This window comes from Choloepus didactylus, chromosome 4 (genome assembly GCF_015220235.1).
Source record: "Choloepus didactylus isolate mChoDid1 chromosome 4, mChoDid1.pri, whole genome shotgun sequence".
Taxonomy (NCBI): Eukaryota; Metazoa; Chordata; class Mammalia; order Pilosa; family Megalonychidae; genus Choloepus; species Choloepus didactylus.
This window is the reverse complement of record NC_051310.1, coordinates 43,509,409-43,537,264: the sequence shown is the minus strand read 5'-3', so window position 1 is coordinate 43,537,264 and position 27,856 is coordinate 43,509,409. Positions and strand designations below refer to the sequence as shown.

The 27,856-nt window shown below is 39.4% G+C and overlaps 1 protein-coding gene across 1 annotated transcript in view; it reads left to right on the top strand.

Annotated features, from left to right (window-relative positions):
- The first annotated feature begins 16,909 nt into the window (after window positions 1-16,909).
- The window catches only part of ARG2 (arginase 2), a 40,604-nt gene continuing 29,657 nt past the window's right edge, over window positions 16,910-27,856 (top strand). Inside the window, exons 1-2 of the mRNA XM_037832471.1 lie at window positions 16,910-17,100; window positions 17,974-18,046. Of these exons, the coding sequence (XP_037688399.1) occupies window positions 16,990-17,100; window positions 17,974-18,046 (184 nt within the window). The 5' untranslated portion in view covers window positions 16,910-16,989. The remainder of the gene's footprint in view (window positions 17,101-17,973; window positions 18,047-27,856) is intronic.

Below are 27,856 nucleotides of genomic sequence, written 5' to 3'. Positions count from 1 at the left end.
AACAAAACCGAGAGAACTCATTGCTGTGGCATTCCTCAGGTCCTGGGGTCCTTAAGTCTATCTTCTCTTTACTTTCAAAGTCATCATTTGGTTTGATAAAGCTGCTGGAATGCAACATACCAGAAATGGGTTGGCTTTTACAATGACAATTATTAACTTACAATTTACAGTTCTTTGGCTGTGACAATGTCCACCTCAAGCATCAACAGGATGATACCTGGACTCTGAAGACAGGCCGCCAGCATCCAGGACAACCTCTGTCACATGGGAAGGTAACATGGGTAGTGTTTGCTGGTCCTTCTCTCCCTGGTTTTGTTGCCTTCAGCTTCTGGCTTCAATGGCTTCCTCTCTGTTTTCTGTGGGTCCTCTCAGTTTCTCTGGGGGGCTTTTTTGTGAGCTTCTCTTAACTTTATCTCTTAGCTTCTGTATGTGTTTAACTCTCTTATAAAGGACTCCAATAAGAGGATTAAGAACCACCTTGAATAAGGTGAGTCATATCTCAGTTGAAATAATATAATCAGAAGGTCCCATCTACATTAGGTCTGCACCCACAGGAATGGATTAAAAGAACATGGCCTTTCCTGCAGTAAATAACAGCTTCATACTAACACAGTTGTCTTATATTTGTTTCATATATAATGTCTAGGGATTCTAGCAGTTCTTAATGGGAAGGATAGAGGCAAGTATTTCCCCATTTTTCCGGAAGCAGAAGTCTTCTCATTTGGCCATTTTTTGAACCTTTTTTTACTGAAGTATAGCAACTGTTCTAGTTTGCTAATGCTGCTGGAATGCAAAACACCAGCGATGGATTGGCTTTTATAAAAGGGGTTTATTTGGTTACACAGTTACAGTCTTAAGGCCATAAAGTGTCCAAAATAACACATCAGCAATCAGGTACCTTCAGTGGAGGATGGCCAGGGGTGTCTGGAAAACCTCTGTTAGCTGGGGAGGCACCTGGCTGGCGTCTGCTCCAATGCTCTGTTTTCAAAATGGCTTTCTCCCAGGATGTTCCTCTCTAGGCTGCAGTTCCTCAAAAATGTCACTCTCAGCTGCACTTGGGGTATTTGTCCTCTCTCAGCTTCTCCGGAGCAAGAGTCTGCTTTCAGCGGCCGTCTTCAAACTCGCTCTTATCTGCGGTTCCTGTGTTTTCTTCAAAGCATCCCTCTTGACTGTAGCTCCTCTTCAAAATGTCACTCTGAGCTGCACTGAGTTCCTTCTGTTTGTCAGCTCATTTATATGGCTCCACTGATCGAAGCCCACCCTGAATGGGTGGGGCCATGCCTCCATGGAAATTATCTCATCAGAGTTATCTACAGTTGGGTGGGGCGCATTTCCATGCAAACAACCTAATCCAAACGTTCCAACTTAATCCACACTAATATGTCTGCCCCACAAGATGGCTTTTTCTGGGGGACATAATACATTCAAACCAGCACAGCAACCATGCTGTAAAATGCAGAGTCTGTGGCTCTTATGGTATCCTTTGATGAACACAAGTCTTAATTTTAATGAAGTCCAATTTATCAGTCTTGTCTTTTATGGTTAGTGTTTTTATGCCTTGTTTAAGAAATTTTTGCCTACCTTAACATCATGAAAATGTTCTATTCATTTTTTTCTCATATGTAGGCCTGTGATCCATTTTGAAATAATTTTTGCTTAATATCAGGTAAGGGTCAAGGTTCATTTTTTTTCCAGCATCATTTGTTGAAAGACTATCCTTTTCCCACTGATTGTAATGGTGCCTTTGTTGTAAATTGAGTGACTATATAAGTTCCAGGCTCTGTGTTCCATTTTTATCTCTCCATTTATTTAGGCCTTCTCTAATTTATTTCAGTAATATTTTGTAGTTGTCATGCACATCTTTCATTAGACTTACTCTTAGGTATTTGGTGTTTTTTGATGCTATTGTAAATTACAAACTATATATATTTTCAAATTTCATTACCTGTCCTTTTTAAATAAGATATTTATTATTCCCCTCAAATACTTCAAATTGAAATTTTACACAAGAAAATATATCCATAATCTTGCCACCTAAACAAATAAATACTTTCTTTTCCCCAAGCATTTGTGCCCTTTTTTTTAAAAGTTTTTTTTTTTTTTTAACTTTTTATTGTGGTAACAAATATATAGCACAAAATTTCCCATTTTAACCACATTCTGGGCCCTTTTGTTTTAGTTGAAAATATGATGTAATATTTTGTTGAACACATGTAAAAAGTGTAAAACATTTTTGAATAAGATAAAAATAATTTCACATAATCCTAAAAATTTTATTTTGCATATTACTTCTCAATCCTTTTCTCTTAGTTTTTTGCACTTCATTATTAGTCATAATATACACACAATTTTGTAATTAAAAATTAATGTTTTGATTATTATAGAGTGAAATAAGCCAGTCACAAAAGGACAAATACTGTATGAGTCTGTTGTATGAAATATCTACAATAAGCAAATTCATAGAGACAGAAAGTAGATTAGAGGTTACCAGGGGCCAGAGAGAGTGGGGAATGGGAAGTCATTGTTTAATACAGACTTTCTGTTTGGGGTCATGAAAAAGTCTTGGTTGTGGATGGTGGTGATGGTAGCACGACATTGTGAATGTAATTATTACCACTGAAGTGTGTACTTAAAAATGGTTAAAATGAGAAATTTTGCATTATGTGTGTGTGTGTCTATATATATATAACCACAATTTTCTACAATCTTTATAGATATTACTTAAAATAGCTACAAATAAAATAGTGTTGCATCATGTTAATCTACCATAATTTACTTATTTTCACTTTGTTGTTTTCCTGTCCGGTGAAAATGACTAGTGGTGAAAATGACTAGTAATCATTTCAGGTAAGGAAGAATGATAATGGAAAAAAATAAACTAGTAAAAAAAGGAAAAACAGAAACAGAAATAGAAAAATAGCCACAGAAACACAAAGCACAGAAAGCAAAAATATTTTCCTGGAGTCATATCCCCACCTTGTGGCATTGTAGGATAGTGGAGCTTAATATTTTTAAAGCTGTGCTGCTTTTCCCAGATATTTTAGATTTAATCTTAGTGGTTTAGCTTCTCTTTAGCACCTGTGCCACAGGCAAGAGGAAATTTGGTTAAGGAACAAACCTGGCTTTTATGTGGAAAGTTCTCTCCCCCTTACAAATGCCTCTCATCTGATATCTTAGTTCTCACCATTCCCCAAACTCTCAGGACAGATTCTTCCTGGAACATCTTTAAGCCTCAGTTTAAATGTCAATGCCATGAAATTTTCCATGTCCTATATATGAATAACTCCATCAAAATTTCCATAGTGTAAAGAGATATGACTGCTCTTAATTCTCTTAAGACACATGTGCCATTTAAATATCTTGATTCATTCAGTATTTATTAAATGCCCCTCATGTCAGTCAGTGTTAAATGATAGTAAGTGAGAAAGTAAGATACTGTTCCTGCTCTTAAGGAGCTGGTGTTTGGGAAATATAATTAAAATCAAATCTTATCCCAGCCCAGAAAATCTCTGCACAAAAAAGAAAAAAAAAAACAGTTTTATTATTGAATAAGCATAAACCAGGATGTGCTACATTACAGGAAATTGCGAAGACAGAAAGAGAACTTACTATTTTTATGTGGCTAAGCAGATACAACCCATTATATACACATTCTTGAGATACATCTTTATTACCTGAGCTGTTTTAAAATTTGGAGCCAGGAGCCCCCTAAAAATGATGCTAATAACTTCTTCCCAATAAATTAGGAGGTAGGGACTTTTCAAAGATAGGGCTTCTTTTTTTGAGATGGCATCTTTAGTGGTAAAATTTGCTAAAGGTTTATTTAACCTTTTACCTACACTTCACATTTACATACATTTCAAAGGACAAAGAGAATTTACAATTATGAGTAAATACTAAGAGAGATGGGAAGGAGGAGGCAGTCTTTTCCCTTATGTTCAACAGAGAGAGTTAACCTTTATTTTTAAATTTTTATTTTCCCTTAACACCAGCAGTTGTGAGAAGAAGGTGCTTTAAATAGGCAATTATAATTCAGAGGATTAAGGAAACCCTGAGAGGAAGGATATGGTAGGGGTAATTAACCCCTTGATCTGTCCTTGGTTTGGATACTGCTTTCAACCACTTAGCCTTTCTAAGCCTCAGTTACCATATCTTAAATGGGGATAATAATAGTGCCTACTTCATTGTCCTACGGTGAGAATTATATCAAATAACACTTTTAAAGTGTTTAGCAGATGCCTAGGGTATGGTAAGCATTCAGTAATGTTAGCTGGTACTATTATATCTAACTCAACTTTGGAGGGTTTGGAAAGGCTTTCCAGAGGAAGTGACTTCTAAATTGGAACCTGAAGGATAAGACATTAAGTAAAGGGGAGTGGAGGTGGGGGGCGGAGGAAGGTCCCAAATAGAACAGTCAGGTGCAAAGGGCTTGAGATTTGTTTTCAGTTTTAAACCTGAACAAAGTGTTCTGGTGCCCTTTGCAGCCTCAGCCTTCACTGGCACTAACACAGATTTCACACCTGTTTCATTTGGACCTTAAGGGCAGCTAGTTGTCTCCTTTCACATCTGTGTCACTGATCATTCCTTGCCCTTAATAAAAACTCCTTTGTGGTGGGGGTGGGGGTGGGAGGGAGTGAGGAGTGTGTGAGGGATTCAGGTGGCTGCCTCTATATGGGACTATGGGTTGACATCTGCCTTTTTAAAAAACAAAAAGTTTATTGTAACATACTCAACATAAAATTTCCCATTTTAACCACTTTCAGATATACAATTCAGTGGTATTAATTGCATTCACAGTATTGTGCTACCATCACCACCATCCATTTCTAAATGTTTCCATCACTCAAACAGAAACTCTGCATCCATCCAGTCATTTACTCCTATTCCCCTTGGTTCTTTAGGGAAACAGAACCAACAAGATTTTATAAAAGTGTCCCACGCAACTGTGGGGATGCGTAAATCCAGATTCCTTAGGGCAGGATGCATGAATTCAGATTCTTGTAGGGCAGGCAGTGAACTGGCAACCCTGATGAAGCTGTTCGATGAACTCCTCAGGAAACACTTAGCTGGCTAGCCGAAGAAGAAGTGAAGGTTGTCTCTCTTTCTCCCTTAAAGGTCTTCAACTGATTGGATTAAATCCAGCTGATTGAATTCTCTAATTGTGGAAGACATGCCCTTCCTTGGTGTAGTCAGTTACAGGTGCAATCAGTTGACTGATGATTTAATAAACCAGCCTTCTGGTTTATTAACCAGCCACAAATGTCCTTGCAGTAACAGGCCAGTGCTTGCTTGACCAGACACCTGGACACCATCACCTGGCCAAGTTGACATATGAACCTAACCATCCATCACAGTCCACACCTTGTGAACTTGGCAGTTATACGCATCACCTTAAACCATACTTAATCTCTAAATAGAGCACAATTACAGACATATGTTTTGCCTAACAATACTCAGCTGTCCTGTGTACACCGGAAATGCACTAAATCTCTCCAGAATAGGGTGCTAGTCCTTGGGTAACATTGATTCTTAAACTTGATTTCCTGTAACTTAAATACTGCGAAGTGAACAATACAGTTTATGTCATATGATAAAGGGAAGAGATAGAGAAGAAAAAGATATTTGCTTTACAGACAAATACAAAAAAAAACAAGGAGGAAATATTCATGCCATAATAGTCCACGTTTCTGTAACTGGTCACGTGGGCATAGTTCATATTTATCATATGAACTATGCCCACATAGTTCATATTTATCATATTTCTTCCACTACCCATTCCATGTTCCCTTTACCCTCAGCAAGCACTTTAGCTGGCTGTGGTTCTTTGCCTGGTGGGTTGACCCAAACCTTCATTCCTGAAATTTCTGTCTGGATTGGGTTGTTGCAGTTTTCCATCGACTTGAATCACAGGGCATGGTAGTACTAAGAGACGCCCTAGGGGATCTCCTGTATTCCAGGAAAACTCTTCTTTACCTCCATTGTGTAGTTGCAGTGCTGTTTCCCCTTGATAGTCGGGATCAATCACCCCAGGCAGTTCAGTAATCCCCTTCCTTGCCTGTTGATTCAGAGGCATGAGAAGCCCAAAGTGGCCAGGTGGCAGTCTTAACTTCCAGATCAATGGAATTATTGTTGTGTCTCCTGGTGGAAGCACTCCTCCTTTTGGAACTAGGACTTGTAGACCAGCAGAGCTTAAGCTTGCAGGGACAGGAAGCAAAAATTTTCCTAGTGATAGTGAGTGGTGCCACTCCTGTTTCCACTCCTTGATTTCTGGACCCGTGAATCCTGGCTATGGGAGAAACAGCCCCATAGAGTGGATGCTGATTCAGAGCATACACAATCTCCTGGAGAACACGTCTCCAGCCCTGCAAGGTATTGCCACCTAGTTGGTGCTGTAATTGAGTCTTCAAAAGGCCATTCCACCATTCTGTTAACCCAGCTGCCTCTGGATGATGGGGAACATGGTAAGACCAGAGAATACCATGAGCTTATGTCCATTCCCTCACTTCATTTGCTGTGAAGTGGGTTCCTTGGTCAGAAGCAATGCTGTGTGGAATACTGTTCTAGTTTGCTAATGCTGCTGGAATGCAAAACACCAGAGATGCATTGATCGGCTTTTATAAAGGGGGTTTATTTGGTTACACAGTTACAGTCTTAAGGCCATAAAGTGTCCAAGATAAAACATCAACAATCGGGGGTACCTTCACTGGAGGATGGCCAATGGTGTCTGGAAAACCTCTGTTAGCTGGGAAGGCACGTGGTTGGCGTCTGCTCCAAGTCTTGGTTTCAAAATGGCTTTCTCCCAAGACATTCCTCTCTAGGCTGCCGTTCCTCAAAAATACCACTCTTAGTTGCTCTTGGGGCATTTTTCCTCTCTTGGCTTCTCTGGAGCAAAAGTCTGCTTTCAACAGCTGTCTTCAAACTGTCTCTCAGCTGCGGCTACTTTCTCAGCCCCTGTGCATTCTTCAAAGTGTCCCTCTTGGCTGTAGCAAGCTTGCTCCTTCTGTCTGAGCTTATATAGTACTCCAGTAATTTAATTCAGACCCACCCTGAATGGGTGGGCCAACACCTCCATGGAAATTATCCAATCAGAGTCATCACCCACAGTTGGGTGGGGCACATCTCCATGGAAACACTCAAAGAATTACAATCTAATTAACACTGATAGGTCTGCCCACACAAGATTGCAACAAAGATAATGGCATTTGGGGGGACATAATAACAAACTGGCACAAATACCATGACGGTGGATAAGGCATTCCATAAGTCCATGGATGGTAGTTTTGACAGAAACATTGTGTGTTGGGAAGGCAAACTATATCCAGAGTATGTGTCTATTCCAATGAGAACAAATTGCTGCCCCTTCCGTGATGGAAGTGGTCCAATGTAATCAACCTGCCACCACGTAGCAGGCTGATCACCTCAGGAATGGTGTTATATTGGGGACTGAGTGTGGGTCTCTCCTGCTGGCAGATTGGGCACTCAGCAGTGGCTGTGGCCAGGTTGGCCTTGGTGAGTGGAAGTCCATGTTGTTGAATATGTCTATGCCAATTATACGTTCTGGAAGTGGGGAAATAACCACAGAGTCGGACCACAGACCAACTGGACCCACTCTGAGATGGATCTGAGTTAAAATTCCATCAATCGCCTGACCTCCATAAGCCCCTACTCTGACTGGTGGACCAGAGTGACGTTTTGGGTCTCCTGGAATTAATGTCACTTCTGAGCCAGTGTCTAATAATCCCTGAAATATCTGATCATTTCCTTTACCCCAATGCACAGTTATACTGGTAAAAGGCTGTATGTCCCCTTGGGGAAGGCTGGGAGGAAGATTAACAGTATAAATTTTGGGCAGTGAACAGGGTCCTTCCCCAAGGGTATCTGGCCTTCCCCTCATTCAAGGGGCTCTGGGTTTGTAAACTGTCTCAAGTCAGGAAATTGATTAAGGGGACATGACTCTGTTTTTGTAATTGAAGTTAGACTTTTGTTCACGTGACCTAGAATTATTCTGCTTATACAGATCAAACAAGAATTTAGTAGATTGCCCATCTATTTTACTTCTAGGTACTCCATGATCTACTAGCCAGTACCATAAATCTCTGCAAGTGAGATTATTTTGACTGCTGCTTTGAGCCTGTTTTCCATTGTGGTAGCCATGCCCACCTTGTCTTTGGCGATTAACTGCTGCCACATGGCTTCTGCCAACTCCGAATCTGATTATACCCATTTTTAAGGATTCTAGCTCAGTGACAGCAGTTCTCACAGTAATATCTGACCTACATAGAAGGACGACTGCAAAGCTCTTCAGCGATGATGGAGCTAGTCTCACAAATTTATTTCTCACAGTCCTGGTAAAAGGTGTGTCCTCAGGACATTCCAGGGGTATGTGAGCAGGTCTTCCATGATAAATCCACTCTAACATTCCAGTCTCTCTAAGCCTTTGAATTCCCTCCTCTACATTATACCAGGGCAGTTCCGGCATTTCGACCTCAGGTAATGTCGGCCACCATTTGATCCATGTTTTAGCCATCCACGCAAACTGTTAATGCCCTTTCTAACCCCTGGAGCTACAACATTGAATGCAGAATCTCTGCTTAGTGGGCCCATATCAAATTCAGCCTGATCCAACTTTATATTCCTTCCACCATTATCCCACACCCTTAATATCCATTCCCACACGTAGTCCACTGATTTCTGTCTATATAAATTGGAAAACTCATGCAGTTCTTTTGGCGTATAGCGTACTTCCTCATGGGTCACACTTTGTACCTCACCCTTTGGGGCCTGTTGGGACTTTAGTTATAGGTCTTGGATAAAAGAGTGGTGGTGGGGGTGGGTCATGAAAAGAATTGAAAGTATTCTTCAAGCTGATTGCCTCAGGACATTCTGTTGCAGTTTCATCTGGTAAAACAGGATTAATCTCTCCAGACAGAGGAGTAAGGACTGCTTCCTCAGGGGAGGTGATTACAGGTTTAGCAGGCACTGAAGAATTATTAATCTCTTTAGATGGAGGCTGGATGGCAGGCTCCTCAGGGCAGACGAGTCAGGAAGCTGTTTCCTCAAAGCAGACTGCAGGGTGGGTAGCTGTCTCCTCAGGGCAGACTGGAGTCAGGAAGCTGTTTCCTCAAACCAGACTGGAGGGTGGGTAGCTGTTTCCTCAGGGCAGAAGGCGGTGGGGGACACGGGCTGTTTCCTCAGGGCAGACCACTACAGGTGTATCTAGCAAAGACTTAGCAGCATCCAGGGTTCCAGTGTCCTCACTGCCATTATTATCAATCCATATGTCCCCGTCCCAAGTTTCAGGATCCCATTCATTTCCAATCAATGTCTTTACTTTAATAGCCGACACCCTGCGAGGTTGAGATTTTAGTTTACGTTGTAAATCTGCTACTCACACAGTGAGACTCTGGGTCTGATTTTCAGAAATCTCAAGTCTACGGCCATAGGAAATAAGATTTTCTTCCAAGGCACACATAGAAACTTTTACATCTGTATATGGCATTAAAGTTTCAAATTTGAAGCGTTTAGCTTGTCCCTTTCTCTTATAATTTTATCCAGCATATCTAAGAGCAACCAGCCTACATCATTATATCTCTTAACTCCACAAAATTCTGTTAAGGTGTCAAAAGCACTGTCACCCAGAGCCTTGATTCATACAAAAGTATGATTAGGAGAATCAAGTGGTGATATTTTGCATACCTCCATTGCCATCTCACTCCATGGACTATCAGTGCCAATTTGATTATTGGAAATGGAGTCATTGCCTTTGAATCTAATCAGAGTAGAAAACCAATTGTAAAAGCCCATTTTAAGATTCTGTTTCTCAAGAACCACTCCTAGTACCAGGCTGTATTAGATAGGGTTCTCTAGGGAAACAGAACCAACGAGATATCTGTAAATACAAGATTTTATAAAAATGTCTCACGCATCTGTGGAGATGCGTGAATTCATATTCCATAGGGCAGGATGCACGAGTCCAAATTCCTTAGGGCAGGCAGTAAACTGGGAACTCCAATGAAGGAGTTCGATGAACTCCTCAGGAGACTCTGGATAGTGGAAGAAGAAGTGAAGTTTCTTTCTCTTTCTCCCTTAAAACTCTTCAACTGATTGGATTAAATCCAGCTGATTGAATTCTCTCATTGCAGAAGACATGCCCTTCATTGATGTAATCTGTTACAGGTGTAGTCAGTTGACAGATAATTTAAAAAACCAGTCTTCTGGTTTATTAACCAGCCATAAATGTCCTTGCAGTAACGATTAGGCCAGTGCTTGCTTGACCAGACACCTGGACACCATCACCTGGCCAAGTTGGCACATGAACTTTATCATCACGCCCCTCTAGTATTCCAGTTGCTCCTGGCTTTCTGCCGAACTCAAGAATCCTCATTGCAGGTTAAACAGATTTTATATATTTTACTTTAAACAGAAGTCCATGTTCTGCTTCCTTAATTAAGTCTCTTATGTTCATTCTTCCCAGCCCCAGAATCACAGAACAAGGAAGGAGGGACCAAATTTTCCCACTGCCCAATGCAGCTTCACAACCTTGAACCCTCTGCCTTCACGTAAAAAATACTTCCTCTGAAGTTCACACTCTCCAAAGCTGCCTCTGCCATCTGGCCCCTGCTTAACTACCTGACTCCATTCACCATACACCCTTTGTTCTGCACATCAGGCTACACTTACATGGGCATTCTTGCTCTTCCTTTGACCCACAAGCATGTTCCAACCTTAGAGCTTTTGGTCTTTTTCCCTTAGCCTGGAAAGCTCTTTGCCCAGAACTTATGGCCAGTTCCTTCCCATCATCCAGGTCTCTGGCTCAAATGTCAGTTTGGAAAGGTCTTCCTTGACACCCCTCTCTAAAACAGCACCTACTGTCCCATTACTCTGCTTTATTTTCTCCATATTATTTACTGCTCTGAAATAATTTATCCACTTGACTCTTCCCACTGGAATATGAAGCATTGTGAGTAGGGGGATATTATCTGTCTTCATTTCTATCAACAGCACATAGAACACTCTAGGTGCCCAGTAAATACTGGCACTAAATGAATAAGTGAGTGGAATGAATGAATAAATTTTTTAAATGAAAGAGAGACTCTAAACTTTAGAATCTAAAGGTGTGGTCAGTAAACTCAGTCCTTACTTATATAAAACTAGAAGCCCAGAAGGAAGCCCAGAGGGCTTCCATTATGGTATCAGAGCCATAGATTAAGGTCTATCAGTAAGGACTCCATAAGAATTTGGAAGATTTGTTTGTTATTTGTCAAGCTCCATTTATGTGCCAAGCACTGTACTCAGGAAGGGATAAAAGGATGAGTAGACACAGAACCGTGATCCTTGCTCTTGTGAATTTGCAGTTTAGTCTTTTCTGAGTTCTCTTGGATTTGTGGTAAATGATAGTGAGTTGCAGCAGGCTCCTACCATCTCTATAGACCCTATTGTTAAATTTTCGGGAATTTTGCTAACTGGTTGTTAAACGTGACCACCATTAAAAATCAAATTATATAAACTTGCAAATAAGTTATATTAAAAATCAAGATATTTAATCACTGCCTGATTATTTTATTACATCTTAACTATGTTCTTGAGGTCATTTACATCGATTGTATCTGTATGGTGAAAATATTACACAATGAGCAATCTTCCCAACTCCATGCTCAATGATATGACATTGGTAGCTTGAAATCAGCCATGGGGGAATATTTACATTGTTAAAGGAACTCTAAATTGACCTTCAGGTCTTGGGTTACAAAATGCCTCCCAGAAAAGGAAGCACACAAAGTAGACATGCTATGCTGAGGCAATCAGACTAAAGGTATTTGCAGCTTGGGGAACGAGACTACAGGAAGTAAGACAAGTAAAAGAGGCCTAAGTACTGAACAACCGGTTTTGGACAAGTTTCCTTCTTCCTGAATATTCCAGTAAACCACGAAAACAGAACTTAACCTGACAGTTGGCCATTTCCCTTTTTTTTGGACCATAAATTCCAAAAATGCCCCCCAAACACTTTGGAACACCAGCTTTTACTTGGTGTTGCCCAATTCATGAATTATTATACTTCTTTCTATTTGCAGTAGCAGTTCTTTTGATAATACCATGGAAATCATCAAATGCCACAACCAGGTCTCACTAAGTCCCACCCCCTCAACCCTCCACTCCCCCCAAACCAGTTAATAAACATTTACTAGGACATCACTGAATAAAACTAAAATAAAGGGGACTGTCTTTGGGGGAAGCACTTACAGAGAAAACATTCCTTTCCACCCTCAACCTTCTTTGAGAAAGATTTCAAGGGATAGAGTGTGTGGTGGCAGCCACTGACTTAAAGAAGAGGCATAATCTCTAGGTACTTATATAAAGGAAGAAGAAAAGCAGAACAAGCTGGTTTGGACCTGAGGAGGTGCCTGAAGCTATGAAATCAGAGGGTTCAAGTTTTAAAGTAAATTTCTAAAATAAGTAAAAACTTATTTTTAAAATAAATGCCTATTTTAAAAATAAAAGCAGGCTAGTCATTTTAAACTTTGAGGTTTTAAAAATAAATTACAAAATATTTCAGACATGTAAGAAGTTATAAATAATTTTAATTTTGAAGGATAATAGTAATATAACTTAATCATTCCCCCAGTACACAATAACATGGAACTTATAATTTACCTCTGACTAAATATAGGTAGTGGGAAACCCCTGAAAGTGACATGCAGGATTAATGTAGTACTTTGGAAAGATCAATCTGGTGACCATACTAGGTACTCAAGAAACGAGAGGTTTTCACAGTATTCCAGGAGGTAATCTGTGGCAGTCTCAACTTCAGAAAACATACTAAAGGAAAAGAAATTGGATGTGGTGATGGACAAGAGCAAGAAGAGTACCAGGATAATTCCCAGGAAACTAAGCAAGTATGACAGTATCAGTGACTGAATCCTAACTCCCTCAACCCCCGTCTCAGAACTTTTCCATATTTTCACTGTCACCCCTCCTTTCCTCCAGATTCTCTCTTTTCCTTTCCAGAGCTGTGCAACCTGTACTCTTATTCTTGTTCGTGTATCTCCTTCCTGGAAGGTGTTCCTGGAACACCTCACCCCCCTTTATTATATCTGTTGTCTGCTTTTCCAATTTTCTCTTTTCACCAGCTGCTTCTCCTAGGCTACATCACTCCACTCTAAAAACCACCACAGGTCTGTTTCCTTCAGTCTTGCTTTTACACCAAGTTACCTACCATCTGTCTTCTATTCTTTTCCATTATGCATAACTGTTCCAAAGACTACCCTATTCTTGCTGTCTCTACTTTCTCACCATGCTTTTTGTAGTTTCCAAAATCCATGCTGTTTGGTTTCCATTCTTTCTTTTTCTTTCCAACAGTTTTATTGAGATAAATTCACATATCATATAATATCATACAATCCATCCGAAGTGTACAATCGGTGGTTCACAGTGTCATCACATAGTTGTGCATTCCTCACCACAATCAATTTTAGAACATTTTTACTTCTCAAAAAACCCCAACACATTCCATACCCATTATCCCCCCTATTATTGACCCTTATCATTGATATGGTACATTTGTTACTGTTGATGATAGTATTAAAATATTACTCTTAATTTTGGCCCACAGTTTGCAGTAGGTGTATTTTTCCCATATACTACTCAATAAAATATTAACTTCTTGAATAGTGATGTACATTTGATCTAGTTCATGAAAGAATATTTTTATATTTGTACTATTCAGTGTTAACAGTTCCCTATTTTATCCTCTAGCTTCTTAGTGACATACTCTATTCTAAACCTCCTCTTTCAACCACAATCACACACAATTCAGTGCTTTTATTTATACTCACCATATTGTGCTACCATCACCTCTATCCATTTCCAAACATTTAAATTCAACCTAGTTAAAAATTCTGCACACATTAAGTATCTGCTATAGTTTTACCAATTTACACTCCTGCCATGAGTGAATGAGAATTCTCTTTGCTCCACATCCTTGCTAACACTTGATTTTGTCAGCCTTCTTAATTTTGCTGATTCAGAGGTATAAAATGGTATCCTCCTACTGGCCATAATTTACATCCCATGATTACTAATGAGTTTGGGCAGTCTTATGTATTTATTCACTATTTGTCATCTGTGAAATGGCTGTTCATGTCATTTGCTCATTATTTACTGAATTTTCTTTTTTTCTTTATATATCCTCGATGAAATTTTTGTTGATTAGTTTTGTTGCAAATACACGCTGGTTTTTGCCTTGTCTTTTCATTCAGTGGTGCTGAATATAGTCATATTTATCAGTATCTTCCTTTAGAGAGCTTTGTGTGTCGTGAAGATACTTTCTTATGTAAAGACAGTCTTCTATATAGTCTTCTAAAAGTTAGAATTTTGCCTCTCACATTAAATCTTTAATTTGTCTGAAATTATTTTTGGTATGATAGAAGACAGAGATCTTTTTTCATCCAGATTCCCCAGAAAGCAGAACTTGATGCAGAGGGCTTATGTGTCTATATATTTTTAGGAAGTACATCCCAGTGAGCAGAAATGTAGGCAAAGAGGAATGAAGCAGGGAAGGAGCATTAGCCAATATGTAACTTATTGCTTGATTCCGTTGCGTGGTCCCCCAAGAAGTTATAAGTCACAAGATCATCCAGTGCAGGGGGCAGGAGGGTATGCAATAATCCATCGGTTTCCCTCACCATTGGTCAGATTCAACTCACACTTACCTCCCCTCAGCTACCAGGTTGTGCATGTGTGGGTGTCATGGCATGCCATGTCCCATGTGCTATGGTCATGCAGCACAGGCATGAAATGAGGTGTTGTCATGTGTCTGCATGAAAAAGTTTGTTATAGCTAATATAGCACTGGTTGCTAGAATAGCAGCTTGAACATAGACAGGTGAAGCTAAGAGATTCTTAGTCTCACTGAAATTGCTTTATTCCCAACTTCACTATTGTTTGTCTGTGTGTGTGTGTGTGTGTGTGTTCAATTTCCTTGAAATCCCTGCAGCAGTTGATGGAGTGTTGGCAACTCCCTTCTTGAAAGTTTCCTTTTGGTTTCCCTAGGAGTTTTTCTACTTCTTTCAGTGCTACTGGTGTCTTTCAATCTCTCAAATTGGGGAATTTGCTGAGGTTCAGTGCCACAAGACTAGTAATGGTCTCCTCCCTCAAGGTGCTGCTTTTCCTCTGCACTTGGCTGCTTGACTATATTGTTTTTATCACAAATCATTAAGAAAGGAAAGACACTTTCATCTTTCTGCCATCCAGACCAACACATTCTCAATAAATAGTGATATGAAAATACCACAAATATTTTTCTCTTATAGAGGACTTCCAAAAGCACTATTTGCTTTTTAAATAGCAACTCATAAATTGCTCCCATTTTACAGATTAGGAAACTAGGCTTCAGAAAGGTTTCAGTAGCTTGTCAAATTGGTGAATTCTAATTCCAGGCCCTTTCCACTATTTTGTGTTGCCTCAAGGTTAGAAGATTCCCTACGTGAGAATGCCAAATATGTTTCACCTACTTCCTAAAGAAAGATGTTTAGGAAATAGGCTGTTCAGAAGAAGGAAATCGGCTATTCAGAAGAATGTATTCTGGCAAGGACGATCTGTTCCTAACACCATACATTAGTGGCTCTCAACTTTGCTCCTGAATCACTTTGAAGTTACTGATTCTGTACGTGTGGGGTGAGGCCCAAGAATTTGGATTTCTAACCAGTTCCCAAGTGATGCTGATCCCACTGGTCTGGGACCATATTTTCAGAACCAACTGCTTTACAGTAATACCTTGCATATTTTGTTAAGGGCTGAAAGACATCACTTTGTAAAACCAGTAGGGCAATACAAGTGTAAAATTTATACTCTAAAAATAAACTGATGGATAATACTAAAGGTCCTTGGAGTTACGCATTGCCACAGAGACTTCTGAAATATTTTGGATAACAGCATGTAAATTGGCATCAGGTGAAATACTTTTCAGGTGTCTGTAAAATTTTTTTGGTGGACATAGCATCCAGATTCCTGTGTACCATAGTGTCATTGTTAAGAACTTAGAACTTGGAATTTGGCGTCAGACAGCTCTATCACTTACAAGCTATGTGACTGGAAAAGTCACTTGTCTTCTCTGATCCTGTATCTTAGTCTTTAAAATAGGCACCACCTTATAAAATTGTTATTGAAAGTTCTTAGAATTTTAATTGGTATTATTAAAATACTATTCGTTATTATTAAAGCTCAAAGTAGTTAGCATTTTCAGCTTCCCTCAAATTTAGAAATATTGTAGATATATTGCTGTTGGTTGGTTTTTCATGTTTTTTGTTTGTTTTTTTGCTACTGTTATTCAGGTAAAGAACTGAAAACGTCTTGAGAATAATTGTTTTGCAAATCCTAATCTCTCAACCCACAGCTAACATCATACTCAACAGTGAAAGACTGAAAGTTTAGGGAAAACACTAAGATCAAGAACAAGACAAGGATGGAATGCCTGTTGTTACCAGAGAGGTCCAATCTATATATGATCCCCTAGCTTTCGACGCCGAAGGGTGGGATAAGAGTGTTTCCCAGACTTTGATCTTTGAGATGAACGGATCAGATGGTTGCTGGCACTCACCTGCAGTCTGGCCAGCCCTCTGATAGGGAGCATCTGCCGAACGCTCATTTGTGTGACGAGGGTGTCGAAATCAGCAAGCCTAGTGGTCTGTTAGGGTTTCCGCCGCCGTGTTCGCCAACCACTTCTGTGCGGGCTGTTTGCGACTGAGGGACACACCGCTCTCTCATTGGCCAGACCCTGAACATTAGCCCTGTAGCGTCGGCCGCAGTGGGAGGGGGACTGCGGTTTGGGACGCTGGAGAGGGGCGGGGCCCAAGGCGGCTAGGACGTCACGGGGCGGCGCGGCGCGGCGAGGTTAGAGCTCCAGTAGGTAAGCGGCGGCGGCAGAGGGCGGTGCTCTGTTGGGGCAACGAGCTGTATCCAGCACTTAGCTCACTTAGCACCGGCGCTGTTGATCATGTACCTGAGGCGCTGCTTCTCGCGTCTCCTTCGGGCGCAAGTGCATTCTGTCCTGAAGAAATCCGTTCATTCTGTGGCTGTGATAGGAGCCCCGTTCTCACAGGGACAGGTGAGAACTGGGACCCGGCACCGTGGAACAGGATCCCCGCCCCCCGACTTGGAGAGCGCGTGGGAGGGGGGAGGATGGGGAGAAACGGAGACAATAATAGCTGGCGGGTTTTCCAGGCTTGGGCGTCGGAGGGCACGTGGAGTTTTCCCCCGCCAGAAGAGGTGTGGCACGGCATCCTGGATGGGATGCGGGCAGCGAGCTAGCAGGCTTCTGCAGCCTTCCCAGAAAGAGCGAGAAAGTGATGGGTCCAGCTTTGTTGATGCCTTAAGGGCAGGGAAAAAGGGAGAGAATTCCTTAGAGGGGTTGAAGGAGGGAAAATCGGCCAAAATAACCGGTGAAAAATCGAGGAAGAGGCGATGAAAGAGAGCGACCGAGGATTTAAGGTTTTAGCGTCCCTTCTCTCAGCGAGTGTTGACTGGCGAGAAGATTAGCGCTGGTCTCTACAGCGGCAAGAGTACGGGAAGGGCTCTTGTTTTGTTCTCTTGTCAATGAAAGAAATCTACAGTCGTGGAGCACTCACTGGTCGAGGATCCCGGGTTCTAGGCCTAGCCAGCCGTGCACCCACCCACAAGACGTACCTTTCTTGGCCTCTGCTTGTTCTTTCCACAACGAGATTGACTAAATCCCAGTGATGAAGTTGTTCCCTACTCCTTTCTGGTGTCGTCCCTTATCCTGGAACAGGCTGATGAAATAGTCAGTCGTTAGAGATGGGAGGAATAGATAGAAGGACGGATGTTGTCTTTCACAAGTTTACAGAGGAATCTCTTGGGAACTAAGTATAGCAGAGTTCTGAATTTTTGTGAAGTAGTGTTTTTTTTTGTTGTTGTTTTCAGTCAGCTTTCCTCACATCTAACTATGTAATTTGTGTGACAGAAAAGAAAAGGAGTGGAATATGGTCCAGCTGCCATACGAGAAGCTGGCTTGATGAAAAGGCTCTCCAGTTTGGGTAAGTGATTAGATTTTAGATGTCTTTGCAGGCCTGATAACAGATCAGTTCAGAGCCTTATTTTTTATATCCAGGGACTGCACTGTGTCAGCTGTGTACTTGGGAACCCTCTGCCATGCCTCCTTTCCTCCCTTGGATTCCATCTGCAGCTTAAGATCTATCAAGGAGTCTTCAGGGAAAGTCTTGTGATAAAGAGATTAAGTGTGTGGAAGACAAAGAGGTGGAGTGAGGCAGGGCTTGGGGCAAGCTACTAGTGATTGCAAAGTAGTGCTGAGAATGCCAACCAGGGATTTAACTGCATGGTCACCCTTTCCCTCACCCTAAAATTCTAGCTTTCCTAGTTCAGTCATGAGATGCTTATGATTCATCATTTTCTTCACTTTCCTGTCTTCAAATTATTCATTTCTTCCCTAGGATTCATAGCTTTATATTACTGTAAGCAGGTCTTAGATCAGTGTATTATCAAATTTCCCTGATTTTGAAAATCACTTGAATTACTTGTTAAATATACAGTTCACTGGGTCTGAGGTGGGATGCATCATGTGCATTTCCATAGGCACCCTAGATGACTCTGATCAGAAGTAAGGATGCAGTCTTGTTACTAGGATAGTACCCTAAACTTTTAGAATTAGAAGTAAATCTGACCCCAAAATAAATGCCATTTATATATCAATGGAGAATCCTTATAGTAATGGCGCCATTTCAAAACCCTTATGGTAGGAAGGTTCTTTCTTGTATCTAACCGAAATGTTTCTGACTACTGTCCAAGACCATTTCCTCAATTTGTATCAGAACCTATCACATATCTTTTCTGGAATTATAAATTGCAAAAAATATTGTTTTAGTTTCCTAGGCTGCTCAAACAAATACACGAAATGGGTTGGTTTAAACAATATGAATGTATTCGCTCACCATTTTGAGGCTGGGAAAATTCCAAATCAAGGCATCATCAGGTGATGCTTTCTTCCTGAAGACCAGCTGCCGGTGATCCTTGGCTTCTTTGTCATGTAGCAAGGCACATGGTGGTGCCTGCTGGTGTTTTCCTCATGTTCCAGGTTTTGTCAATGTCTAGCCTCTTGCTTTTGTGACTTTCTCTCCCTCGTGTCTGAATTCATTCCCTTTATAAAGGGCTCCAGTAATAGGATTAAGACCCATCCTGACTGAGGTGAGTTACACCTTAACTGAAGTAGCCTCATGAAAAAGTCTTACAATGGGTTCATACCCACAGGAATGGATTAAATTTAATTATATGTTTTTCTGGGGTACATACAGTTTCAAACCACCACAGGTGTGACAGCAGGGAGTTGTGAATCCTGTAGATAGCAACACAGAATCAAGGTAAACTAGAAGTCCCTTTCTCACTTTTGCTCTGAAACCTTTGCTGCTGCTGAGTCCATTTCAAGGACAGATCATCTTCCCAAACAGAGGGATAACGGGGTCACTGAATGCCCTCAAGTTTAGATGTCATTCATTTGCCTCAATCTACATATCTATATGGTATCTTGGATTGAATACTCAAAAGTCTTTCTTTTCTCTCTGTTAAATAATTGCAGCTCCTTCTTCAATAGGATCTCTTTCTTGATCATTTTAATAACTCCAAGTTCACCACCAAAGGTGAAAGATTAACTGTTAATATTAGTGTTTTAATACATCACAAGTTTTCTAATGGGAGACTTTTATTCCTGCTTATAATGAGAATATTGTCCCTTCAAATCAGCTTGTCCACATTCTGTCTTTTTAAAGGAATAATTTTACACTGAAGATGACAATTTCTGGTAATTACTGTTTTTAATACTGGATAAACCTCTGCAGTCCATCTGATGGGCTGGGTCAGGTATTGCTCGAATAGCTATACTATATCTAGATTCTGCCGTAAGAGACTGTTAACAAGAAATAGTTTCAGGCTCTCACACAGTAGAATTTATAATATTCAGCTGAGGCTGCTGAATGAGGGGGTGGGGCACATTTGTTGCAGCTTCTCTTACTCATGCTTTGTATTTGTAGACCTTCTTTCCTGTCACGCATCTCATGGTATTTTTCCACTCCAGCTGAGGGAAGCCATCCTCTTAAATACCATTCCCTCCACTTCTGTAAACTCCCAACCTGAAGTAATGGTGAAATCTCAATTTATTTGGTTTTTCCTTTCATTTTTTTCAAATATTTTTTTGTTTTCCAACTTACATCCTTACCCTGAGCTGATGGCCTGGTATCACTAGCAGTCTGAAAGAATTTCATTGAATGTTAATAAGATTGTGGCCCTCAGCAGATTTCTAGCATGTGGTTTTGGCTAATCTCTGGGGACATGTTGGAGAAAGATACCAAGTGAAGTTTCCATTGCTGTATTCCTAAACGATACCAAAATAACAAATCCTTCTAATATTCTCAAATAAGCAGCACAGGACACATTACAAGGGAGAGAAGGTCCATGGAAAGATAGTTTTCACAGATCCCTTTCCAGCTTGCTTCTCAGATGACACAGGCTGCCAAAGTTGCCATGGCATCATTTAAACTTCCTGTTTTCTTGAATGGATGTATTTGACTTAGTGTCTGGGCTTGTTTTTTCCTTTTCCTGGGCTTAGTAAGGATACTTAATGATTCCCCTCTCATGAATCACTTATTTTACTATAGAAAAAGGATCCAAGAGAAATGTAGAAGTATTATACTGGCAAGACTCAGAAGCAGTGCATCTCCTGACTCTGGTTAGCTCTGATAGCCATGGTAATTGGTTTTCACTTTTCTCTTCAGAAGTAGAATGAGTGTTCTGTGAATAAAGATAGCTCTAACTTGAAATTAACACTTAGAGATTAATTACTTAGTAATAATAGTAACTTCACTCATCTGAGGTGACAGCTACTAGGACAGTTGTCTAAATGAACTTGTCACTGTGGCCAGGGTAAGGGAGTTTAGGAAACCAGTCAGGAGCTATTCTGGTTCTCCTCAAAGAGGCTAGGGACATTATTCTTCCTTTTCCATTTGGTGCTCTGTCAGATAGTAGAACATGAATCTGGTTCGTTGAGACCAGTTGAGACACAACAATCTGGTCTGCCTCTGGAAAAACTGCTGATAGAGGACCTGAGATAGTTTTTTTTTGTTTTGTTTTGTTTTTTAATTAAATTCAGTTTTATTGAAATATATTCACATACCATACAATCATCCATGGTGTACAATCAACTGTTCACAGTATGATCATATAAGTTGTGCATTCATCACCACAATCTATTTTTGAACATTTTCCTTACATCAGAAAGAATCAGAATAAGAATAAAAAATAAAAGTAAAAAAGAACACCCAAATCATCCCCTGCCATCCCACCCTATTTTTCATTTAGTTTTTGTCCCCATTTCTCTACTCATTCATCCATATACTAGATAAAGGGAGTGTGATCCACAAGGTTTTCACAATCACACTGTCACCCCTTGTAATCTACATTGTTGTACAGTTGTCTTCAGGAGTCCAGACTACTGGGTTGGAGTTTGTTGGTTTCAGGTATTTACTTCTAGCTATTCCAATACATTAAAATCTAAGAGGTGTTATCTGTATAGTGCATAAGAATGTCCACCAGAGTGACCTCTCGACTCCATTTAAAATCTCTCAGCCAGTGAAACTTTATTTTGTTTCATTTTGCTTCTCCCTTTTGGTGAAGAAGATATTCTCAGTCCCACGAAGCCGGGTCCAGATTCATCCCTGGGAGTCATATCCTATGTTGCCAGGGAAATTTACACCCCTGGGAGTCAGGTCCCACGTAGGGGGAAGGGCAGTGAGTTCACCTGCCGAGGTGGCTTAGAGAGAGAGAGAGAGAGAGAGGGCCACATCTGAGCAACAAAGAGGTACTCAGGGGGAGACTCTTGGGCACAATTATATGGAAGTTTAGCCTGAGATAGTTTTTAAACATAAAGATCTGAGATGTGACAGCTACTCATTTGGAACAGATTGATATGCGAGTTTAGGGATCTGTATTTGCTTTCAGCATTTGATAGGGAATGTTAGCAATCATGAATTTAGTTGTATGACAGCGATGTTTCAGTCTGGCTTCTATCGTGCTATGATACAAAACTACCTTTAACAAGCTCACTGATTTGTCAGTCTTAATTTTTCTGGACCTCTCTGGCTTACCTTTGTCCGCTTTATTCTTGAAACATCTCTTCTGTTAGCCAAGATACCAGTCTCTCCTGTGTTTCCTATTTCCATTGACTGGTCCATCCCAGCCTTTGTGGGATCTTTCTCTTCTTCCTGACCCTCAAATGTGGGTATTCTCAGTGTTCTATCTCTGGCATTTTCTGTAGCAGATGCCCCAAGTTACCAGTCTCATGCACTCCCACCTAAATCTTAACAACTTTCCTCCAACCCTGACCTTCCTCTATAGGACCATATCTGTTCCTCCAACATTGTTCTAAGTAGCTCACATTTTTCAGACTCAACATGTTCAAAACAGAATCCACAATCTTTTCCTTTAAATCTCCTTCTCTTTCTGTCTTTCTATTGTCTGTTCTCATTATCACCCATTATCTAATTACTTAAGTTAAACTTGAAGACCATCCATAATTTCCTTCTCCTATACTCTGGTTCATTACTTTTGTTGATTACCCAGTCTTGTTGATTTGACCTCCTCAATGACCAGAAGTGTTCTATATAATGGTCCTCCTCTAGTTTTGGCATAGTTTTTCCCTCTTCTCACTCCTGGGAATAATTTTCAAATGGTTTTTCTTGACCCATTTTTGCCTTCCTCATTCACCATCCCTACTTCATTGCCACCAGAGCGATCTTTCTAAAATGCTAATCTGACAATATTTCTACTTAATGCTTTAAGTGTTTTCATGGATTTCTTTCTTTCTTTCTTTTTTAATTATTAGAACAATTGTAAATTTGGAGAAAAATAATGCAGAAAATACAGAATTCCCATGTACTCACCCCCACACAGTTTTTCCTATTGTAATGTTTGTATTAGTATGGCACCTTGTTATAATTGATGAAACAATATTATAATAATTATACTATTAACTATAATGCATAGTTTACATTAGGGTTTACTCTTTGTGTTGTACAGTTTCATGGATTTTTATCATTTTTATTCTGGAAACAAATATATAATCCAAAAGTTCCCCTTATAACCACTTTCAAATATATAATTCATTGCTGTTAATAACATTCACAATGATATGCTACCATCACAACCATCCATTGCCCAAACTTTTCCATCATCCCAAATAAGAAACTTTTTACAATTTAAGCATTAACTCCCCATTCCCTACCCCAGCCTCAGCCCCTGGTAACCTATATTTTAGTTTCTGTCTATGAATTTGCTTATTTTAATTATTTTGTATCAGTGAGATAGTAAAACATTTGTCCTTTTCTGTCTGAGTTATTTCATTCAACCTGTTTTATTCAAGTTCGTCCATGTTCCAAACTTCATTCCTTTTTACAGCTGAAAAATATTCCATTGTGTTTATATACTACATTTTGTTGGTCCATTCATCAGTTGATGGACACTTGGGTTCCAAGACTTATGGGATACTGCAGTAGCAGTGCTCAAAGAGAAATTTGTAGCTGTAAATGCCTACATTAAAAATAGAAGAAAGAAGTCTCCACTATTATTGTAGAGACATCTGTTACTCCCTTCAGTTTTGCCAGTGTTTGCCTCACATATTTTGGGGCGCCCTGGTTAGGTACATAAATATTTATGATTGTTATTTCTTCTTGGTGGATCACCCCGTTTATTAATATATAATGTCCTTTGTCTCTTTTAACAGTTTTGCATTTAAAGTCTATTTTGTCTGATATTAACATAGCTATCCCCATCTCTTTTTTGGTTACTGTTTGTGTGGAATAGCTTTTTTCCAGCCTTTCACTTTCAACCTATTTGTATCCTTGGGTCTAAGGTGAGTCTCTTGTAGGCAGCATATCTCGGGCAAAGGACTTTGTCAAAAAGGTGAAAAGGCAGCCTACTCAATGGGAGAAAATTGTCGGAAACCATGTATCTGATAAGGGTTTAGTATCTGGAATGTATAAAGAAATCCTACAACTCAACAATAAAAAGACAAACAGCCCAATTTACAAAAAGACTTGAACAGACATTTTTCCAAAGAAGAGATACAGATGGCTAAAAACATGACAAGGTGTTCAACATCACAAGCTATTACAGAAATGCAAATCAAAACCACAATGAGATATCATTTTACATCTACTAGAATGGACACTATTAGAAAAACAGAAAACTAAAAGTGTTGGAGAGATGTGGAAAAATAGCAACACTTATTGACAGCTGGTAAAATGTAAAATGGTATAGCTGCTGTGGAAGACAAGATGGTGTGGTGATTCCTCAGGAAGCTAAGTATAGAGTTGCCTTATGCAATCCCACTAATCGGCATAAACCCAGAGGATCTGAAAGCAGGGATGCAAACAGACACTTGCACACCAATGTTCATAGTGGCATTATTCATAATTGGCAAAAGATGGAAACAGCCCCAGTGTCCATGAACACATGAATGGATAAATAAAATGTGGTATATACATGCAATGGAATAATTATTCAGCAGTAAGAAGGAATGAAGTCCTGAAGCAAGCACGTGACAACATGGATAAACCTTGAGGACAGTACATTGAATGAAGTCAGCCAGACACAAAAAGATGAATATTGTATGATATCACTAATATAAACTAATTAAATGTAAAGATACAGACATAGGATCTACAATATAGGTTACCAGGAGATAGAATGAGGCTACAGAATGGGGAGCTGATTTTTAATTTGTGCAGAATTTTTAATAAGGTGGATTGTAAATATTTGGAAATGGGTAGAGGTGATAGCACATTATTGTGAGTATAATTAATAGCCCTGATTGTATGTGTGATTGTGGCTGAAAGGGGAAGTTTAGGGTCATGTACGTCACTAGAAATAAAGCTAGAGGATGAAACATGGGACTGTGTAACATAGTAAACCCTGTTGTGGATGATGAAGGTGGTTAACAGTACAAATGTAAGAATTTTCTTCCATGAACCATAACAAATGTATGTCACTATTACAAGGTGTTAATTAATAGAGTGGTGTACAGGGAAAAAACACACCTATTACAAACTATGGACTATAGTTAACAGTAGTATTTTAATATTCTCATTTGAGATTTGTACCCTTAAATGCTTATATTTAAAAGGAAGATCTCAAATCAGAGACCTAATCTCAAAACTAGAGTATTTAACAAAGGAAAAGCAAACTATATCCAAAGTGAGCAGAAAGAAGGAAATAAAAAGATTAGAATGGAGATTAATGAAATAGAGAATAAAAAAAACAATAGAATCAACAAAACGCTAAAGTTGGTTCTTTGAGACGATCAATAAAATCAATGAACATTTAACTAGACTGACGAAGAAAAAGGAGCAGACAAAAGTAACTAAATAAAAAATGAAAAGGGGGACGTTATTACAGACATCAAGGAAATAAAAGGGACTATAAAGAGGATACTATGAACAAATATATGCCAACAAATTAGGTAACCTAGATAATATGGACAAATTCTTAGAAAACACAAAATTCTTACACTGACTCAAGAAGAATAGATTATCTCAACAAGCCAATGACAGGTAAAGAGATAGGATCAATAATCAGAAAACCTCCCTTCAGAGAAAAGCCCAGGACCAGATGGCTTCACAGGGGAATTCTAGCAAACATTCCAAGAAGACTTAACTCCAATTCTGCTCAAATTCTTCCAAAAAATTGAAGAGCAGGGAACACTCCCTGACTCATTTTATGAGGCCAGCATCACCCTCATACCAAAGCTGGTTAAAGATACCACAAGAAAAGAAAATTACAGACCAGTATGTCTTATGAACATAGATGCAAAAATCCTCAAAAAAATACTAGCAAACCAAATCCAAGAACACATTAAAAGAACTATATTCCATGATCAGGTGGGATTTATCTCAGGTATGTAAGGGTGGTTCAATATAAGAAAATCGATTAACGTAATATACCCAATTAACAGAATGAAGGAAAAAAACACACATGATCATTTCAATTGATGCAGAAAAAGCATTTGACAAAATCTAGCACCCCTTCTTGATGAAAACATTTAGAACACTAAGAATAGAAAGAAATTTCCTCAACATGTAAAGGGTATGTATGAAAAACCCACAGCTAGCATCGTACTTAACGGTGAAAGACAAAGCTTTCCCTCTAACATCAGGAACAACACAAGGAATACCACCATCACCACTGCTAGTCAACACTGTGCTGGAAGTTGTTCCCTAGAGCAATTAGACAAGTAAAAGAAATAAAATCATCCAGATTGGAAAGGAAGAAGTAAAACTTTCCCTATTTGTAGACGACATAATTCTATATACAGACAATCCTAAAAAAAAAAAATCCCCAACAAAGATACTAAAGCTTGTAAATGAATTCTGCAAAGTGGCAGGGTATAAAATCAACACTCCAAAATCAGTAGTGTTTCTATACAGTAGTAATGAATAATCTGAGGAGGAAATTTAAAAATTCCATTTACAATAGCAACTAAAAGAATCAAGTATCTAGGAATACATCTAATGAAGGATGTAAAGGATTTGTACACAGAAAACTACAAAATATTAATAAAAGAATCAAAGAGGAACTATATAAATGGAAAGTCAATGTGTTTATGGATTGGAAGGCTAAACATTGTTAAGATGTCATTTCTATCCAAAGTGATTTACAGATTCAACACAATCAAAATCAAAACTCCAACAGCCTTTGCAGAAATGGAAAAGCCAATCATCAAATTTATATGGAAGGGTAAGAGGTCCAAAATAGTAAAAACCACCTTGAAAAAGAAGAATGAAGTTGGAGGGCTCACACTTCCTTATCTTAAAGCTTATTGCAAAGCCACAGTAATCATAGTAGCATGTTACTGGCACGAGGACAGACATATATAGACCAGTGGATTCCAAATGAGAGTTCAGAAATCTCATATGACCAATTGATTTTTTTAAGCATTTTTGGTTGTGAAATATAACATATATGCAGAAAAGTGGTAAATTTCAAAGTACAGTTTGACAAGTAATTATAAAACAAATTTCAAAGTATGGTATGAGTTACTTGTCCAGCATGACAAGTCCAAACCACTCCACTACTTGGACCTTGTCTGTATCACACTGGGAGATGAGTCACTTACAGTGGAGGAATAGGACCTAAGGCCTGTGCTGAGAAGGTCCTTGTCTACTGGCATTTCTTTAGGACCCTACCCACCCACCCTTAACCCCAACTAGGATGTCACTAATAGCAACATATTTCTTCATGTTCAGTTTTGCTTTTCCCAGGCCTTCTTTCTAGTTCAGATTCCTTTTAGAAGGTGAACACATTATCAGTAATTTTCTAATGCATTAGCAGAAGCTTATATTACTCATAATGTGTCTGAACAAGGGAAAATCTGTTATAGACACTATGGGATCTGGCAGATTTCAATGTAATCATGTCTTTCCTGTTTAGAAAGGCAGGAAATAAATTGACTTTCACCTCTTATTTCAAAGTTATTTGATATCTAACATTTACCACATTTCAGAAACTGTGCTAGGCACTTGGTGTTATCTCATTTTATTATTATTAATTTGTTGAAAAATAATTTAAGGCCTGAAGAGGTTAAGAAACTTGCCAAAGGTCATATAAGTCAGTTACTAGTAGAAGTAGTTGAGAATCTCATTTCCTGCCATATGCAGTCTGAACCCTTAATGGTCTAGTCAACTGCCTTCTCAGATCTTACTGTGACTGAAGAAACTGAGTGGCACAATCATAACTGAATGGTCTCCAACTTTTGAAAATCCTGTATGTTCCCTCTCACATTGCCCTTT